Source organism: Bidens hawaiensis, unplaced genomic scaffold, assembly GCF_021521415.1.
Source record: "Bidens hawaiensis isolate Kalapana, Puna unplaced genomic scaffold, B.hawaiensis_p1.1 tig00017038_1, whole genome shotgun sequence".
Taxonomy (NCBI): Eukaryota; Viridiplantae; Streptophyta; class Magnoliopsida; order Asterales; family Asteraceae; genus Bidens; species Bidens hawaiensis.
Window position 1 is genome coordinate 316,490 of NW_027492578.1, and position 20,624 is coordinate 337,113.

At 34.0% G+C, this 20,624-nt stretch overlaps 5 protein-coding genes across 6 annotated transcripts; 2 read left to right on the forward strand and 3 right to left on the reverse strand.

Moving 5' to 3' along the window:
- Positions 1 to 402: 402 nt before the first annotated feature.
- On the reverse strand, positions 403 to 966 carry LOC143552789 (putative invertase inhibitor). The gene has a single exon (XM_077042929.1). The coding sequence runs from the start codon at positions 956 to 958 to the stop codon at positions 404 to 406; it is 555 nt and encodes a 184-aa protein (XP_076899044.1). The 5' UTR covers positions 959 to 966; the 3' UTR covers position 403.
- A 1,574-nt stretch (positions 967 to 2,540) lies between these two features.
- Positions 2,541 to 4,954, forward strand: LOC143552790 (protein TRIGALACTOSYLDIACYLGLYCEROL 4, chloroplastic-like). Its single transcript, XM_077042930.1, has 5 exons — positions 2,541 to 2,833; positions 3,579 to 3,825; positions 3,902 to 4,286; positions 4,368 to 4,600; positions 4,744 to 4,954. The coding sequence occupies exons 1-5, from the start codon at positions 2,547 to 2,549 to the stop codon at positions 4,939 to 4,941; spliced, it is 1,350 nt and encodes a 449-aa protein (XP_076899045.1). The 5' UTR covers positions 2,541 to 2,546; the 3' UTR covers positions 4,942 to 4,954.
- Positions 4,955 to 8,432: 3,478 nt separating this feature from the next.
- LOC143552804 (putative myosin-binding protein 5) lies at positions 8,433 to 11,057 on the reverse strand. The gene is made up of 2 exons (XM_077042939.1): positions 10,328 to 11,057; positions 8,433 to 9,094 (listed from the first exon to the last, which is right to left on the reverse strand). Exons 1-2 carry the CDS (start codon positions 11,055 to 11,057, stop codon positions 8,433 to 8,435), a joined length of 1,392 nt encoding a protein of 463 aa, XP_076899054.1.
- A 4,959-nt stretch (positions 11,058 to 16,016) lies between these two features.
- On the forward strand, positions 16,017 to 17,204 carry LOC143552805 (uncharacterized). The gene is made up of 2 exons (XM_077042940.1): positions 16,017 to 16,101; positions 16,585 to 17,204. The coding sequence occupies exons 1-2, from the start codon at positions 16,017 to 16,019 to the stop codon at positions 17,187 to 17,189; spliced, it is 690 nt and encodes a 229-aa protein (XP_076899055.1). The 3' UTR covers positions 17,190 to 17,204.
- Positions 17,205 to 17,379: 175 nt separating this feature from the next.
- Positions 17,380 to 19,805, reverse strand: LOC143552791 (uncharacterized). Of its 2 annotated transcripts, XM_077042933.1 has the most exons (6): positions 19,601 to 19,803; positions 18,732 to 19,454; positions 18,138 to 18,305; positions 17,924 to 18,069; positions 17,725 to 17,835; positions 17,380 to 17,611 (listed from the first exon to the last, which is right to left on the reverse strand). In XM_077042933.1, exons 1-6 carry the CDS (start codon positions 19,622 to 19,624, stop codon positions 17,527 to 17,529), a joined length of 1,257 nt encoding a protein of 418 aa, XP_076899048.1. In that variant the 5' UTR covers positions 19,625 to 19,803; the 3' UTR covers positions 17,380 to 17,526. The 2 variants fall into 2 exon arrangements, with proteins under 2 accessions (XP_076899048.1, XP_076899047.1); XM_077042932.1 differs by having other exon boundaries at positions 18,732 to 19,805.
- Between the last annotated feature and the right edge of the window lie 819 nt (positions 19,806 to 20,624).

Sequence of the window (20,624 nt, forward strand, 5' to 3'; positions counted from 1 at the left end):
AATATCTTAGACGTCATAGTTAAAGAAAACTGTATAAATGTTCACGCAGTTCTAATAGTTTTTTACTTAAATTGGTTTTATATTGAATATCCTATTCCAACATAATTTGCTATAATTGATTTGTCGTTTGTATTAATAAAATTACTTGATATGACAATGTTTATCCATATGAAACACATTATTAGTGATGAAATTATACAATATGTTTTTCATATTTTCATTGAAATTGTCACCAATACAACCATAAGAATTCAGAAAAGTTTATTATTATATTGTCTCGCAACATACAACAATTACAAAGAAAAAAAAAAGGAGTAAACATATAAATATGAAACTCTAAGAATCTCCCATAATAATAGTTTCTATAACTAAACATTTGAATTGATTTATACGTAGAAAATCATTATTTCAAACTGCTTTGAAGAATATTCATAATTGAAAGTGTTATAGCAGACAATTGGAAAGTCGCATCATTTCTCTTGGTTAATGGTGAAACAACACCCCTTTTCTGCTTAAACCCATCTTCACATGTGGTAGTGGCATCCATAACCGAAGTTATTTGCACATTTGCATCAAGAAAACGCTTGGAATTGTAACTTTGCATGGCTTGTTTGATGCCTGAAATAGCGTCGGAATAAAGTTCAAAACAATCTTTCAAACATGACTTCACATAGGGATCGAGCCTCGTTGTGTTGTTCTTGAGCAATCGCTTGATGTAACACCTTGTGTCGGTGATGTTATACCTTGTTAGCCTAATGGACATCATCCCAAGGCCTTTAACGTCAGCGCAATGGCTAGCCGGCGCAGCTTGAAGAGACGTGGTGCAAAATTGGAGCTTCACGTTAGGGTCTTGTTGTGAAGAGGTTTTGCAAGTGTCATATATGAGATCTTGGCCATGGATGGATATGAAGAGTAAGGAAAACAAAAACAAAGGAAGAGAGAAAGATGAAGAACTCATTTTTCTTGTGTAAAGTTTGGAGAATGTGTCTTGGTTTTCTTGTGAACAATGAGCGGATTTATAGAGAAAGAAAAGCTTAATACTTGTGGATCTTGTGAAATGAGTACTAAAGTTTTTTTCTTCCTTAAAACAATATAAAAATCATTCATGTTCAATGAAAATGAGTATTATGAACTTATAAACTTTATTTATAATATTGGCAAGCTTTTCCATAAGTTTTTTTGTTACATATATTACTGCTCTTTTTAATTTCTTTTATCAGTTAAAGACAATAAAACTTCTTTTTATAAACTAAAACTGTCACATGACTCACATTAAACTACCAAACGTAGAAATAACAATTTAGTAATCAAAGGTAAGCTTGATTTGTCTATATATAAATCTTTAAACAGTTTAGAATTATGCAATTCTAAAATATTGATTTGTAATGACTTGATATTCATTTTGATTTACCATTTTTATATCTTCTTTAATTCACATAATTTTGATTGGTTGATTAATTTATTTTTAATTGTTCATTTTACAATTGTTAAGTTCGTATACGAGCTACATTTTTTTCAATAAAGAGTTAAACGTCGATAAACCTAGCTCATATAACTCTATTCTTCTTTTAATAACTTTTCTTTCTTACCCGTCTAATTTGATCTCTCGTCACTTGAAAAAACAAAGTTTATCCAACATCTTAATATCACTAGACCAAAGGCACTTTGGTGCTCATATAACTCTATAAGCGTGTGATCTTAACAATTGTAATAAAGGGTTAAATTTGGTAATGGGTAATTTTGACCAAATCCATCTCTTTATATAAAGTAGTTGGATTTCCTCTATCGATCCGTCGTGAATTCAATCAGTACAGTGGCGGAGTCACATAAATCTTACCGGGTTCGGCCGAACCCGGTCAATTTTCGGTTTTATGTATAACTTATAGGTATGATTTAACGAGCGAGCATATTCTTTTTCAATGAATGAACCCAATATCACGAAGTCTCCGGAAACATTTCACCATTCCCCATCGAAGAAACAAAAAGTTGAATTTTAGCGAGAGCAAATGATACAGTTTTCTTCAGCTAGTTTGTCGCCGTTTTTGTGTTATATTGGGAATTTGTTATAATAGCGATACTGTGTTTTGTTTATTTGGCCAAATGACTGACCGACCCATCAGGCTCGAAACTTTGACGACGAAAAAAAATTCGAGTACCGAAAAATCCCGAGCCCACAGGAAAAAATTCCTGGCTCCGTCACTCAGTCAGTATTAATTTGATTCGGTATGGTATCAACATTTGTTATAACAAACGAAAGACAAATCCTAAACTATAAAGTCGTGATAGGCCTAATAAAATATCGACAAGTGTTTTACATCGATCGAAAAACGATAAAAACAAATACCGGTCATAGTTCCAATAACACCATTACCAGCATCGATGTTGTTCGGTTGGAATCATGTTCGTCACATTATACTATTTTCAAAACAACTTTGTTTTTAATAAAATTTATACCGTGATATAAACACAGCTGAACTGAAATCAATGTTGTTCGGTCGAAATCTGTTCATTTTGGTTCATCTCTTTTTTCAGAGCAAAACAAAACAATGGCTAACCTCAAAACATCAATGGATGCAGCATTTTATGATGTAAACATAGCCACCCCACAAACCCTTTACGGCTGTGCACGATCAATTCCCGGTGAGCCAACTCCGTTAGACGGATCAACTGCCAGCAAACTGCTCAGAGTGCAACAATTATCGCTTTTGGGACATGGGTTTCCGTTGGGTGTAATACCCTCTTATGCTCCACCTTTATCTGCTTCTTCAACACTAAAGGATACAGGCTCTTTATCTCTTCAGACTCTGTGGTTGAAACAGCCTGCAGAAAGCTGGTAATTTGACACTTTGTTGTGGTTGTTAATGTTGATTTTGACTTTTGAGAAGAATGATATAATGCTGTTATCAGTGCAATTCATGAATTCCATGGTATCAGTAGTATTAAGATGATATTTAAAAAAAACATCAGTAGTTGTATGTATTAAGATGATATTTAAGGTTAAATCAGCTTATATTTACTAAAATTATCAGGATTAGGGGTGTGAATTTAAGGTCGTGTTTGCGGGTTTGGGTTTAGTTAGTATCAGCGGCTCCAGGTCAGCTTCGGGTCGATCTTTTTAACTAAATGGTTCAGGTTCTGGTCAACCCGACAGGTTCACAGGTTGACCCGTTTAACCCTTTTATTATTTTTTTTTTAATTTTTTTTAAATATGTTTCATATAATTAAATAAATAAGTTGGAAAATTAAACTAAAAAGGAAATTGACATATGATTTTATAATTAAAATATAAGTGTTTTATATAAATTAGTATTTCTTTGTGTAAACTCGTAAGTTTAAAGTATTAATATATGAAAAAAAAAATTCGGTCAAACATGTCGTGTTCGGGCTCCCATGTCTTGCATGGTTTTTGGGTTCAGGTTTGTGTCAAATTTTCAAGTTTGTGTCAGGTCTGCCAACCCGCTAACACGACCCGTTTAGCACCCCTAAATTCAGGACTTCATAAATTGACTTCTAATGGTCAAATTATATCCAAAATTTGAAGCATATAGGCTGCTATGTTGTTGATCTTTATCATGCAGGTGGGTTGGACTGGTTGGGCAAATTCGTCCAATAAAGTTATTATCTTCGATTAAAGCAGGAGCTTTTAGAGTGGATTCAACGGTTTCTAAATTTAAACATGTTGCCAAGAAGTTTCTTGACAAATCATTCTATTCAATTGGCTTATGTTCTCACCTGAATTTAAGTGAATCAACTTCTGTATTGCTAAACATTGAAAAAGATTTTCGAAACAAGAATCAACGCACCAAAGCCGTTCTTCTTCATAAGGCAAGTCAAAGTTTCATTTTCACTCTTTTTTCAATAAGAAAGATTTATTGATCACTAATTGTTATTTAAAATGTAGCTTCCCTATCATGACATCACTTTAGAAGCTGCTTGGCCCGAGCTTTTTGTGGACCGTAATGGTAAATATTGGGAAATGCCAGAATCGATATCATTGGACTGTTTGTCTCTTGTTTCTGAATCAGGCTTAAGGTATCGTGTTGGCATCCATAAAAATGGTGGTCTGGTTAAGGCAGTTGACCTTGAGAATGGTCAACCACCAGCCTCTTTGAGCCCGGGAGTGTGTGCAAAAGCCGCCTTTTCATATGAAAAAAGTAAAGATATATGGAGAAAACCCGAAACAAAAGATGATTTGGTCTTAGTAAAAAGAGAAGGGGGTGAGTTTCGCAACACAGCTTATGATATTCGTATGAAGGAACCACATGCTACAATATCTGGAATTTTTGGTAAATATTTGTATTCTAGTTGATGTGTACTGTTAAACGATGTCCTCGTTACTGTTTGGACTGACTAACTTTAAATGGCAGGCAGCACCTGTGAGACATGGGCTGGTGGGTCTAGAAGCCGGTTTGGTGCAAATTTATTTGGGTCAATTTGCTTTGCTTTTCAGCACGGAAACTTTAGAAAACCGTATGGTGATCTCACTCGAGTTGATGCTCGTTTGGATGTGTCATCGGCTTCGGCTTTAGTCAATGGATTTTCAAACACGTTAAAATCTTCTTCGGTTTCACCCCAACTGAATCTGATCCTACAACAGCAGGTAATATAATATCTTTGACCCAAAACTAATATCGAATAATCTATTTTGAAGTCCTTTTTATCAGTCTTATGAGAAAACGGTTATCAAATTCGGATTGAAAAGGTAGTTCTTGTTTGACTTTGTTTATATTTATCTTTCTGCAGATTGCAGGGCCCATTGTGTTTAGGGTGAATTCAAAGGTTTCATTTGGTTCATCGAACGGAGAGCGTGGCCCGCACATAGAGGATACAATATACAGCTTGAATTACTCGATGAGGTACCTTGGGTCCGGGAAAGTGGTGGCTTGGTATTCGCCAAAGAGAAATGAAGGGATGATTGAGATGCGAGTTTTTGAGTTTTAGGTCAAACATAAATCTATCCTGATCATAATTGTTATGGTAACAAGTGGAAGTTGGTAATCATCGAGGCGTAGGTCTTTGATTTTTTTTTTCACTTTTTGGTCTTTTTTGCTTCGGTAGATGATCAAATTTGTCGTAGTTTGAGGGATTAATTAAGACTTTGAAGATTGTGATTTACAAAGGAAAATGGACATCAAGTTGACAAGTTTGTACATATGATGTTATTATAAATGAGATTTATATATAAAAAAAAAGTAGGAAAAGATGCTCATCAAGAAGGAAATCAGTTCCTCCAGTTGGCCAAAAGTCCAAAACATTGCATAAATAACAAATGTATGGGTTTTGATTTTTGAGCAGGCAATATATTTGTTGTGTACTTATATATCTTTTACTTATGGGAGTTGTTAAAGGAATCAACAATCACATTTTGACCTAACAGAATGTGTCTAATGATATTGTGTTGGTGGCAGTGTAACTAGAGGAGTGGCGAGCCTTAGAGCGTAACTGCATGCGCATACTGTTGGAATTATGGACAGGTTTGGGTAAGTCAATACGGCCAACCGAGTTATGACCGTGAGAGTTACACCGTGAGGTATCGAACCATAAACTCGCTTAAGTTAGTTAACCGGGTTAGACACTTTAACGAGATAAAGATTACATGGAACGGGCTTTGGAGCAAGAGGTGGACTTATTGGTCTATTGTGTTTATAACTAATTAGATTAGTTAAACCTAATTGAAGTGTTATATAAATACATGATATTTTATAACCTAAAAACCTGAATCCTAACAAGTCCATCTTCTTCCTCCTATACCCTGACCGCCAGTCACCTTCACCGCCGGTCTACCGCCACTGCCGGACATCCGCTGCCACCGGACACCCGCCGCTGAACGCCGTGCCCAGCCGCCGCCGCACAGCCGCTGCTGTCCACTGCCGCAAGCCGCCGCTGTTCCAGCCACTGTTCGGATTCCATCACCGCTGCCGGGTTGCCACCGTACACCGCTGCCGTTGGTCGTTGATCTCGTTGTGTCCCCTAGCTCGGTTCGTTAGCCTTCGGTATCTCAACCGGTTAATTATTAACCGAGGTAAACTTAAATATATCGTTAGTTATAATAATATATTTATTGTTGACTCGAACTCGTATTGTCTGTAACCTGATCCTGTCGGGTTTAGTTTCGGTGCTGATTAATTGTATACTTTCCGTTGCGTATAATTATTAATTAATAAGATTAATTATTATTTATCACGTTTATTGAACCGGTTTTAATAAACAAAATTTTAACTGATAACAACTGAAACCCAACACATACGTCGGTGGAAAACTGAATATTTGTTTTGTAACTTTAATGATGCAAAAGGCGAGGACACTCTAGTTACTATTGAATGCCGAGTTGTCTCGCAGACAACCAAATTCAAGTATTTAGCATCGTTCTTCTTCCAAAGTGATAGGACAATGACAATGATGTGGTGCACCATGTTCAGGCAAGTTGGAGCAAGTGGAGAGCAGGCACATGATTTTTGTGTGACAAGAGGATGCTTCGGTGGATATGTTGGCAATCATGAAGACACAAAAGAGAATGTCGGATGTGGCATAGATGAGGATGCTTAGGTGGATATGTGGCACACAAACCGGGGCGACATGCATTTTGGATAAGATAAGGGAAGAAAAATTGAAATGGTTTAGACATGTGCAGAGGAGACATGTGACACACAACCCTTGCAGTGGAGTTTGAAACTAGCATTAGAGGAGCATTTTAGGCATAATTTGGTACACTACATGATCAGGAATAGTTCTTAAAACCGTAGGATAATGGTTGGATTTTTTAGGGAGGAGTATAGATTTGTTTCGGTCGTGTCTATGTATCTTGACTTTATGCTTTTTTATGTAAAAATAGTTTGTTGAGTCAAGGGTCTCCTTCGACTGCAACATCTCACTCTTCCCAGACCCTACCTTAGGTGTGAAACTTTACTGTGTATGTTTGTTTGTTCAAGTGTCTAATGATGCATTGATTGTACGTACAAACAAGTTGACTAGGATCATGATGTTTCATTGCCAAACAAGTGATATAGACTTGAAATAGTTCCGCCGAAAAGGTCATCCAAGTGCTAAACAAGCCCATAGCCGTTTAAAGTGTAACTTTAATACATAAAATCACTAAATTTGCTTCATTTTAGAAGCAGATTCTTATTTTAATAGAAAAAGTTATTATAAATTATAATAGTTGCATTTTATAGAAAGATCCTAAACGAAAATTTTCCTATGTTTTTATTAGTTTTCCTGTACTCATCCATGTCCATCTTACACATAATAGTAAGTTAAATAAGTGCATATTATTGGTTTTGGATAGGGCTGTTCACTAGCCGAGCCAAACCGAGTGAAGGCTTGCTCGTTTACAACTGAACCGAACCGAACGGCTGAAATTCGAACCAAGCGAAAAACAAAACGAGCCAAAATCGAACCGAGCATTTTTCGATCGAGCATCGAGCGAATTAGAGCATTTTTTTTATTTCTTTTTCACTTTAAAATTTTCAATAAGAAACAAGTTTGAAGGTTGTAAATAATATATTTTGTAAACAAATTAATGGTTTTTAGACAAACGTATAATAAGTTGTAAATTTTTAGGAGAAAGAAGTTTGTAGTGAGATATAAAGAACATGTAAACAAACTTTTAGTATTCTGAAAACTTAAATCGAACTAATAAAACTATAAAATTGACGGAATAGGAAAAATTTTTAAAGGTTTAAAAAACTGTATACTTATATTTTATGCGTGTTGTCTATATATTTATATGTTTGTTCATATATAATTATATATAGAATAAATTAAAAATATTCGAGCCGAACCGAACCCAACCCAACCGAGCAGACCTTTGCTCGTGCTTTGCTCGTTTACAAACCGAACCGAGCAGAGCGGCTCGTTTACAATAGAGCGAAAAAACGAGCAAGCATTTTCCGAGCGAGCAACGAACGAGTTCGAGCGTCGAGCGGTTTAGACGGGCCTAGTTTTGGATGAGTGAAGTCATGTGCACCATATGAGACTATGTGAGGGTCACATGAATGTGAATCACATGGCCATTAATATTATTAAATGCACCTAAACTACTATGCAGATCTGCAAGACTTGTGTCTTAATCTCTGTGATACACAAACTTGCCATTATAAGACACAACTGTAAATTGTCTTCTTTAATGAATCAAATTTATTCATAAACTTTAAAAAACACAAAATAAAGAGTATAGTATACATCTCAAGATCATTAGTCTTTACATATTTCGAAAATTACTGACCAAAAACCATAAAAAACACACAAATGGAACAAAGCTTATATCACTTAACCACACTCCTAGCATATATAACCAAACCTTAAAAAACCTCATCAAACCTATACATCATGTATCAATCCATTCTATATTCCCTTTTATCCAAGGGTTAAATTAGCAAGATAAAAAAATTTACCTTCAAAAATAATAATAATATTATTACCATATTGTGGGTTCATTCTCTAACATCTTCAGTTGTCTTTCTAAACAACTCTTCCAACTCTCGAATCTGTTTATCTTTTTCTTCGATAATATCATTCGCCTTCTGTAACGCTTCATTATCATATTCAGCTTGCTCTTCCATCATCCTTAAAGATTGTAAAGCTTCTGTATAAAGTGCAGCCTTTTCTTCCTGTAATCTAGTAATCATAGCCATTGCTTGATTTGTAGCTACAGCCGACGCGTTTCTTTCTTCTTCCAACTCTTTATATAAAACACCCATAAGCTTCTTATCATGTTCAACTTGTCTTCTTAATCTATCAACCACGCCTTCTCCTTCAATCTCACTCACAACACTTCCGTCTAACGAGATATTAGACTCGTTTCTTTCCAAAGAGAATCTACTTTGAAGGAACTGCAAACTTGTTAATTCATCGCTGTTGAACGATACTTTGGGGCTGATTAATTTCGGGCTTATTAAACTGTCGTTGGATCTGTTTGATAATAATATCTTTAAATCGTCACTGATTCTTGATGAAGAATTGTTGAATGATTTCTGGTCTAGAAGCTTCCCGGAGAGTTGTCTTCCTTTAGTGCTGATAGCAAGCTTATATGCATCGCCGAGATCCAACTGGTTTGATGTTTGGTGGCCATTTGTAGTTGCAGGCTCTTTGATCACTTCATTTATTATTGGAGGATTGACAGCAACACAAAAAAAACTATTAGCAACCTGTTTAGATTATTTTAATGGGTTTGACATTTTATTTTGGGGTCAGCTTCGGTTTTCGTATTTCATAGTTAACACTAAACTTTGAAATCACCCAAGTCTATCTTAATGCATATGATATTTTATTTAAAGAAATCACTCCACTTATAATAATATAGTTCTGGTAATCATATTTAACTCGTTTATTGTTTATAAAATTAGAAAGACAGAAAATTGGGCAAAGAAGTTGTCATGTATATCAAACAAAATTCTTAATATCATGTATATCCCTCTAAAATAATCTAAATAGCATATATATCCATTTTAACATATTTAATAGAAAAATAATTCATAATACGACCATTTTACCGTTAACTTTTTATAACCAAAAGTTGTAATTTTACCTATTTTTTTAACTCATCCTTTTACTTTTTTTTTTCTTTTCTTTTTCCACTCGCCATTTCTGACAACACTATTTCTTAATGCTATTCCAACTGACTCGATTTTCAGAGAGATTTTTACTATTTTTTCTAATTAACTCAATTGAACATCCAATTTTTTTTTATATAACTGTTGTAGTTTATATTAAAAAACTAATTGGACATATTTTTGAAAAAAAATAAAACGAGGCATAGCGTGTCTGGTCCTCGGTCTATATTTTTGGCTTGGTTGAAAAAGCAGTACAAAATTGCTGTTTAAATGTTTATTAAAAAAAGTCAAAAATTAAAAAAGCAGTAAAAAGATTACTTAAAAATGGGTAAAAATGTACTTTAAAAGTTTTAAGAAATTAAGGGTAAAATGGTCAAAATATGAATTGTTTTTATAAAATTGACATTTTGATCATTTTAGAGTGATATATATGATATCTCTGGTTTGAATATTTATATGATTTTGACAAGTTTTGTATGGATATATGTGATAATGTGATATTAAGAATTAGATTTTGATACATATGATATTTCGTATGCTTTGCATGGATATTATGAAACTATTCCAAGATAAAATACATCTTGTGAGATAGATCAGGTTAGAAGGAATAACTGGAATTATATTTCACCAGTCGATAATTAGTTATGTTGCAGCTTTAATGAAGTTAATTGTCAAAAACTAGTTTAGTATTCGACCCTCAATAATGGGATAACTAGAAGCATAATAATCAAATAATTACTTTCACAATATGCCTCTAAAGAGGAGAGTGAGCTTACTTGACTCTAGAAAGTCATCCGCAAGACTTTTGGCATTGTTGGACGACAAAACCTCATCAAATGAGACTGGTTCATTAATCCGAGACACATCTTCCTTAATTTCTTCATTCTGACACTTAACTTCATCTATATCACGTGTCGAGACGGTTTCAGAATCATTGCGAATATCAGAAATTTCAAATTGAGAATCAGACTTCAAATGAACCTCGGGAACAATATCAGAAACCGGGAGTTCTAACTCATTGCTAGAATTAACATCATCTTTCTGACATTCAAACTCCGGTGAATGAGTAGTTATATTCTTTTCAATATGTAAAGATTTACAAGATTCGAGAGACTCGTCCACAAAAATGTTCTTTTCATTCTTGGTATGCTCGTCATTTATGATCAAAGATTCAGAAACATGAGAATGTATTAAATTAGCAGATCCCATTTTTTCGTTAACATTGGAAAGAACCAGAGAAGAAATCTCAGATTTGTGATGATTACAGATTGAATCCCAATAAATTCCAGTTTTGTCCTTGGCTAGAACATGATCATGTCTTGAGCATAGTACGCATGGATGTTGAAGTTGACAGTATGATGCAAATTTAGCAATCAAGTATGTGAAGCATGCATCAATGAATAATAAGAGCATTAGCATCCATTCGGAAAATGCAAACTGTAACGCCTTTGAAAGCCTGTGGAAATAATTGGGTGGCTGAAAATGGGAGTTGTTCTTCAGGCCCATTTTAGAATATGCTGAGATCGATAATCTTGGAGTCACGCTGAAAGAAAAATTTAAGACAAAAAGAGTAAATAGCGTGCGATGATTAAGAAACATGTAGAGAAGGAGCTCTCTAAGCTCTGAGGAGGCGGTTGCATGCGCATTTAAGATGATTCGGTTTTGAGTGTCTGATTAAATGGATAGCTTGAGAAAATTTACATAAACAAAACAAACATATCCCGTAAAATGGTAAAGTCTGGGAAGGGTATGATGGCGCAAACCTTTCCTCTATCCTGGATGATAGAGAGGTTGCACCCGTTGAGACCCTCGGCTCCAAAAAGTCAAAAACATGCTTTGGACATGTAAAGCATATTATCTAGATAACATAGAGTATGGCACAACACAAAAGGAACTAAAATTAATCTAAGGCTAAGGTAACCAAACTAAAGCTAAGACCGAACTAGGGATAAGGACCCAAGAAAAGGCTGGGACAACTCTATACACTCCACTAAAGGTCGACAACCTTTATCCTACGTCTCCAAGAACTCCTATCACCGATCATGTCATGTCTAATCCACCTATCCAATGGCATGTCTAATCATGTCGGTGCGCAATGAGCTATATCACTATATATGCCCATGTCCCATCTCCGTATAATATATCCTAAATAAATACTTGAACTTGGATGTCTGCAGGACAAGTTGGGCGTTAAAGGTAAATATATTCTTACTGCTATCTTATTTCTAATCTTTCTTAATCTACAATTATCTCAGGCTAATAACTTGGCCACAAATCTTAACTCATACTAATACTAATACTTGACCAATGATTATTATCTAATAATACTAATATCAAGATTATGATAAAAGCATAAATAAAACTCCACTTTATTTCCTGATTATGATGGAAGCTATAATCAATCATAAAACACAAATCCAAACACCCCCTAAAGTTTATAACCAAGTACAAAATATTTCAAATAAGGATCTAATAACAAAAAATCAATCAAGATAGACAAATTAGGATTTGAAGATAAACCCACAAACAGATTAAGGGTTATGCTAAGTAAAAGTAAAAGCAAGCAAAAATGAAAACACAGGATCATGTAACTGATTAATGATCAGAAAAGATCAAACCTGATGAATACAACAGAGACAAGATTTGTGACGAATGGATCTTGTTCAGATCAAAAACTGTAATAATTATTATATTATATGTATATGAGCGGTATGTCTGAAAGCCAATAAAGTCTGAAGATTCAAAGAAACAGCAGAAGAAGAAGTCAGTCGGCTACCGAAAGTAGGATCAAAGCAGCCAAGATGACCGATGTCATTAACTTTTTAGTCAACTTGTTATGAAAAAGACTTACTTTTTGTATTATTTAAAGTATTTGTAAGAAAAAACAAAATTTTCAAATCTTAAACTTCATTTTTCTGTTGTTTATTGGAAAAGTTAATGTATAAATAAAATTAACTTGTTAATTGTAAGAATTAAGTAGAGTAATTTATCATTCAGTAATTACATAATTACTTTATGATGTAATTACATAATTACTTTACTTTTATATATAATTACTCTACTTAATTATCATAATTAACACCTTAATTTCATTTATATTTGATCCAAACCTATATATATATATAAGTAAATTTAATTTTTAATTAGTGTATGTATGTTATATGTCCAACTAAAAGTTGTGGTGATTTTAAATTATTATTTTTTTGGTTATTTTTATATTTTCTTTTATCACAGTTGGTTAACTATTATGCCTTTTTTTTGGATGAGTTTTTTTTAGTGTTGTTTGAAATACGTGGTTGGAGTAAACTTCACTCTTACAAAACTTGTTATGAGGTTTATTGTTGAAAAAGAAAAAAAGAATTTTTTTTAAGAAATTTAGAATATAAGATGATGCAGACGTAACAGTTTAGACCAAAAAAAATCTCATTTCACCAATGACATGAGGCCACTGATGGTGGTTACGCACATCAGTGGACCATCAGTAGCCAATCATATATATATATATATATATTCAATCTATTTACCTATTCTATCTAATAAAGTAAAATAAACGGGGACATTTGTCATTTTTGGTTAATTCTCATAAATTTTTTTCCTCCAAAACTAATATACCCTAATATATGTAATAAATCAATAATTATTTACTTTCCTTTTACACTATATTTATATAATATCTATATATTTTTATAAATATAAATATTAACATATTATTTTACTATATATTTCAAAATACTTGGTGAATTCCAAAAATCAACAACAAATCATGTTTCTCAACTGAAAATTGTTTCAGGTTTTTTATGGAAGTTAAATTTGATTTTATGGGTCAAAAGTTGGTAAATAGATTGATTGGTACAAGTTAACAATATTTATGTCAAAATTTGTTACGGGTCAAAAATGAAAATTTTGAGTATTTTTAAAAGTTTGAGAATGCAAAATAGATTTATTGTCAAATTGTTATGAGTTCAAAGTATTGACTTTAAAATGTAAAAAATATGAAAGTTAGAATTTTAAACATGATTCGGGTTTCAAGTTTATTTTTAAGGGCATTTTTTGAAATAATCAAAAGGTTCAGGATTTGACAAATTGACTATTTTTCTCTCAACTATTAAAATTTAAGAAAATATTGTGAACACTTTCGACATGTCACCCCCATGCCTATCAATGCTTTTAACTTTTATCAAATTTGAAATATTTATGTCAACATTAATTTTTCCTTTAATGGTGATCAAAGCGTTGTATGGGAAGCATGACATGCAAAACTATGCTCAAAAGAAACAAAATATTCACAAAATTGAATTGGTTAACATACTATTTTTTATGTTGTCAAGAAGCTCTCCGAAACTTATCAAAATCTTTTTTATGGTTTAGCTCAGAAAAACATAGTTTTTGAAGAACATCCATTGATACAATTTAATGTCCTACTTTCCTTTGATGAGTGGTAAATTGATAAATATATCAATAAAGGTAACGCCTCTTTTGTATTTAGCATGAGTGGTTATAACTACAATCGTATGAGAAGTCTTATTTTCGAAATTGGTTCATAACTAAAATTCTTTCAATTATACATATATGACACCGGAGAAGGAATTTTTCAATAGAAAGAAGCATTCTCGGGCATAATTTTACATGGACATTTTTTTTATTAAGTTCATTTAAAAAAATCATTTTGTGATATAAATAAAATCAATTTATGTACACATTGTATAGATATAAGCATAGATGTAATGCATTTTTTTTCATATACGCTATGTAATTATTTGTTTTACTTATAATTTTATAATTTGAATTATCACGTGTATGATATACACAAAAACTAGTTGTTTATAATATTAAATAATCAAATTGTGAAGAATGATGGAAAATCAGGGGGGGCAAAGTTGACGTGGTGAATGAGAGGGAATGGTTCAGATGAACCATACCCTTTAGTCTTGTGAATGTTTGTTGTCATGGGTGCTCTAGGACGCATTCATAGGATTGTATGAATAATTGGGAGTGGTAAACGGGGTTTGTCAAGGTTGGTTCACACAAAATGAGTAAATGATTTTAACCGTTGCAACATTCATTTGTTATTATTCTAATTATCTTTTTAGTTTTCATACAAGGTTTGTTTTTCTTTATTGTTAGAAACAAAACGGATACATTTTAAAATTTTCAAGAAACACAAGGATTCTTCCAACAAAATACAAAATTTATAAATCTAACTTGGATATATAATAAGATAACCTTTTGCTTGTGTTTTATTGAAAGATATTAATTAATAGTCACAATGTGTAAGAGCCCGAAATGAGCATTTGACATTAGACTCCCAACAGGGTCATTCAACATAACTTCAACGACCCTTCAACCAAATGAGTTACATAATTAGATATTTACCATGTTTTCTACAATAGGATATTGCTCAACTATTACTCTATTGGTGTACTCATATGACGTGACTTGTGATAAGTCGTAGGGTATTTGTAAAGAATATAAAGAGGTATTTGTAAAACTAGCACAAAACATGCGGTCTTTCTCTCCTAAAAGACTCAAAGTTAACATGCTATGAATCTAACCAATTAAAAAACCAACTACTCAAATGTGTCTTCAATATATATGATTTATTATGGTTTATATTTGTATCTTCTAATAAGTAGCTGGCATGTTAGAAAAGTTATCTCACGTATTTTTTATATATAAGTATATCATTTATTATTTATTATCTCATCCTTCTTTACAAGATGTATTTCTTTCCTTACAACTTGAATTGGTTTATTGTTGATTACGAGGTTCTAAATAATAGCTAAAGGCAACAATAAACGCAATTAAAACTCCAACATATTGTTTTTAGATGAGTAATCCCTATAACAATTATGTTCCCACCGTTCAATAGAACAACGTGTCTTGGGTTTGTGATAAATCACACTCCAAGATACAATGAAAAACAGGTAAATACCTTATCAACACTGGATAGCAACTATGCTGAAGTTGAACTAAGCATAAGCATCTCTAATACTAGTTATGATTTTCTATCACAAACTAAACTCATGAAATTGTAGTCGAAGACAAGACTAGTAGGTGTGCTACCACAGCTATTACTTCGGTGAGGTAGTTAGGAGTTTTACCTTAAGTTCACCTAAGGGTTTATTTTTTTTTACCCTAAAAATTTGAGCCCCACTTATATGTCATATTCTGGGTTTAACCCTCACAAGATCTAACCCGAAATTTAGCTAGTGTTGGTCGTTACCTATAGCCTGGCTCAGCTCCAAATTTTAAAACACAATCCAGCATGGTACAACGGCTAACTGGGACCCACATCTGTCCCATTTTTGTCCTAAAAACCCTCTCCCATCATGTCTTTTTTTTTTATTTACCCAGCAATGAACATCACTTTCTGCCCCCTTTTCTTGAATTATTATTATTACTTCTCTTTTCTAAGTTTTTTTCTTCAAACCTGGGCTGATTAGGGTTTTGCTACAATTTTTGAAAATGGCCAGCAACAAGATTTGTTGTTTCTGGTGGATAATTGCTCTACTGCTACTTGCACCTACTTCTGTTTGCTCCAACAATCATGGTACTTGTTTCTATGACTGTGTTATTTTTTTCTTGTGAACTTAGGTTTCAGATTTTCTGCTTGAAATTAGACACTAATGGTTGTAGATTTTGTCCTATGAAAAGCTCATGTATCCCAGAAAAACAGAAGCTGAACTGTGCTATTTCAGCTGTTTGGTTTTCATATTATTTGCTTTTGAATTTTTTTTAGAAAATTGTTAACTATAGACTTTGGAATGTAGAGGTACAGGAAAATATAAGATATATAATTAACAATTTATATATTTGTGTTCTCTACAAACAGAGGTTTACAACAAGATAAAATGAGTCCAAAATAGAGATAAACTAAATGATATCAGCACTTAGTAGTGTGTTTCAAATTAAACTTATGAGGCTTGAAAAACCCAAGATTGTGCATTTTCTTCGGTTCATCTGGAAATCTTGTAAAACCGACTATTTAACAAAAAGACATTAGATTTTGATCAATTTGTGTTATGAATTACAGAAAATCAAGCAAATGATCTCGTCGACATTATCAACAAAAATCGAACGTCAAAAAAGCTTTCACTGCTAAACAACAGCCCTGGCCTCGGCTGCATAGCCTTACAGTACATAAAAGAATGCAGAGGCAACTGCAGTCAAAATAACACACTCAACTGTAACCCACCAGAAAACGACTTCACCGAGATCTTTTCACCAAATTGTGGGGTTGAGCTTCCTACATTTGGCACAATCTCGGGACTCATTGTTGGCTGTCAACAAAAGCATTTAGATCCCTCGGAAGCCTTCTCACGGGTACTCATTCACAGCAACAAAAATCTTTCGGTTATACACAATAAGACACATACTGAAGTTGGCATCGGGATTGTGCGTGGGAAAGGTCAAAAAGGCCCTTACTTGTGGTGTGCTTTGTTTAGCAGCAATGAAAAGAACTCTACTTTTGTTCTTGAAGATCTTGGCAAGGGGATTGAGCAAAAGGAAGGGTGTTACAGTAGGAGTGGTGTTTCTTGCAGCTTGGGAGGGCGAAATCGTAATTTTGTATTTGCAACTAATTGTGTTTGGACAATGGTTCTCTGTTTTCTTGTAATAGGTAGAACTGGTTTCTTTTAAAAATGTGAATCTTTTAGAGTGCTTTTCGTATTCGGTGTTTCATTTCTTTGTTTATTCGGTACTTGTTTATCCTAAAGTGTAATTTATCATTGCCTCAAAACATCTGACTACAGAAACATTATGAAACTTGTAAGAAAAAGAGGTAAGATAATCATAATCAGACGAGAGTATTGGAAAATAAAGTTTTATTTACGATAATTAGTTAGATAACTGGTGAGCTAGATAAAACAAGATAACATTCAATTTAGACATGCATCTATGTCTTCTTGCCTATTTACATACTATGTTTGTGTCAACATGAGCATAAATATCTATATGTATATATACAATCGCATCATCAAGCTGGGAGTTCTGAAGTTGAAACCGAAGGCTGGGTTTCTGCATGCGTGTCACAAACATTGCACCTACATACCGGGCACACGCTGAAACAAACAAAAAGAACATAAGTTGCATCAGAAAGTATGTTCACGCGTAACAAGTGATATAAAATAACTTGAATGCCTATTAGTTAAATAGGTATTGTAATGATACATACCTGTTGACTTCTTTAAGCCATTTATCGACACAAGGGGCATGATATTCATGTTGGCATGGAAGAACCCTAATTTTATCTCCCTCCTCGTAATCAACCAGACAAATGTAGCACCTGTTCCACAATTGATTTCATTATACATCAACCTATAATACTACTAACTGTGTTCTGTGTCAAATTATTGACCATTTGAAGGACTTACTGTTGCACATAATTTGGGCCAGTTTCAGATGCATCCATCTTCTTGTGACTTTTAAGAAGAAAAGAATCTACAACAGACTCTGGTGCAGGTAGTGAGAGCATTGGCATTGACAATGATAGAGGCTGCCTGTGAATTTCTTCCAATACCTAACCAAAGCGTTTTCAAATTAATATTGAATAACAAACAGCTTTATATTCAAATATTATGAAAATACCTCAGACAAAGCCTGCGCAAGCAAAACCACACGAGATATGGTTCCAAGTGTACCAGCAGGCTCTTCACCCATGAAAGACGAGACACATGAGCATGTTCCATCACAGTGCAGCCCGGATGCACACAACCTAGCTTCTTCATCAACATCACCTAAACCTCTTTCTGACATCTACACACATAGAACCGAGTCCTAAAGATTAAACTTGTAACGGACTAACAGAATACTCTCACATACATGACATGAATGTTATAAGGAAACTTTTAAGGTTTCTTTATTTCCTCAATAATCGTGGTTGTTGGAGAGAGTTGAGAAGTGATATTTGGTTTTTGAAGATTTGACAACTTACCAAATTGTGACATTTTAACCTAAATTGACTACACTTTTCAAGAAATGAGTTAAATGAGATTTTAAGAGAATTTATTCTTCAAAAGCAAAGTAGATAAAGTATACGACAAAGAAAACGTAATTCCAATATGTACTGTACTCAAACTCCAAAACAAATGTAAAGACTGAAAAGTTTGACTCGGGAAATATGGAACTCATTGACTGTAGTTTAATAGTTAAAATATCCCTCAACAATGACAAAACGCGTACCTGTGATCTAAAGTGCCTTCTCTCTTCATTTCTACCATAACCTCTATAATAACCATGCCCATGCCCATGATGATGATCATCATCATTAATATCAAGAAGCCACCGATCGCGCGATTCAAAATCATCAAGATTAGTTAAAAGTGAAGGAAAATTACTTTCCCTTCTATACCTGCGTCTAGATGAAACAGGCCCAAAAAGCCCACTAAGCCCACTGGCATTCCTTCTTGCTTCACGACTATTAGCATCAGAAACGCCACTGGAAAACACATCAGGAGATAAACTCCCTGATTCCACAACTAGTATTCCTGTACCAGAAGTTGTTATACTGCTTCCAAACATCCGAAGACTTAGAAACGAATCAGATAGAACCAACAAAGCCCGTGTATTGGAATCCACACTTCTAGGGCTTACATCATCATGATTCTGCCCTGAACTTACATCAGAATCAAGATTTTCTTGAGTAACATTGGTGGAAGAGCTCATGGGCCTACCTTCATTCACTACACTTTGTGGGCCCACCCCAGAAACCTGGTCCGACCTGTGATTACCCAACACGGGTTCTTCAGTTGTATGACTTTCAGACCCTTCAGGTTCTGACTCTGAAGATTTGGAGCTGGTGCATACGGCCTCAGAACCGAAGAATGAAGAAGACACACCTGCAGAACTTATGGACTCAACACTAGCAGGAGGAAGGTTTTCTATGGAGTTGATTGGTGATTCCAACTGCAAGTGGTGGATGAAATGAAATGTCAAAGATATCAAATGGTCAAACACAAGGTTAGTCAATCTACTTGATTCATGTACAGAAAAAAAGTAACTTTGGGCCATAGAATAAACAGTTATAGAGCAATAAGATATTGGAACCATACCCGTATGCTGCTGATGTGAGTCATAACCAATAAACGAAACTAGAACCATACCCTTATGATGATGGCAACCTTATACTGACTCGAGTGGCAATCTAACAGAAGAGTCACACAACTACACAAGTCAAGAAGACGTAAAAGTAACTAAGAATTATCGGTTTCATTGTTTCTAGTCTGACCCTCTATTTTTCACTACTTACTAAAGTTCTTAAGTGCCTTGTATTTCTAAGATGTCCAAAAAAGTAGTTAAAAACAGTTTGTTCCTTTTTTCACCGTATGAGTCAAAGCTAAAAAACCCACCGCTACAAAATTAGGGACATGTGAAACTGATATTTTGAAGGTATAATCAGTTATCACCCTAATCAGTCTTCTATATTTCTGAGTTCCGAATTCTGGATTCTTAATTATTTTACCCAAAAAAATCGGAAATCATAGTTATTAACAAAGTTCGAATGATCCTTGTGAAACTGATATTTTGATTAATCACAGCAATATGTTCTTTAATGTCCAGATAAACAGATTCCGCTTATGTTTATCGAGTTATTAAGGATCAAGTTATCCGTTTTACATAAACAATCTCAAACCAACTACAGCAAAACTAATCCTTTTATTTAACAAGAATTTATCTAATCCTTTAATGACCGTTGCGCGCGTCAGTTTGTTAGTAGTAATAATATATAATCACCATCACCACCGAAAACTTGAGCCTAGCAACAAAAGCCCCAAAGTAATTTCCATTTTAATCAATCGTTGATCGAAAAAAGCTTGATACAATTAAAATATAACATAAACCCTAAAAACAACCATCGAACAGATCTAAGTAACAAATCAATAATCAGCAACAGAGTTTGAAATAATAAAGGTTCAATCTGAAACAGCATACTGACCTCCAAGACAGAAGGTTGAGAGGTGGAGTTGGAGGATGTGCGGCCGCATAGTAGTAGAGAAGATAGCATCCGCTTGGTTCGCTTCAATCTTGAGGGTGGATCCGACCCGATTCGACTAGTTCTGGAGCCCATGGAATTGG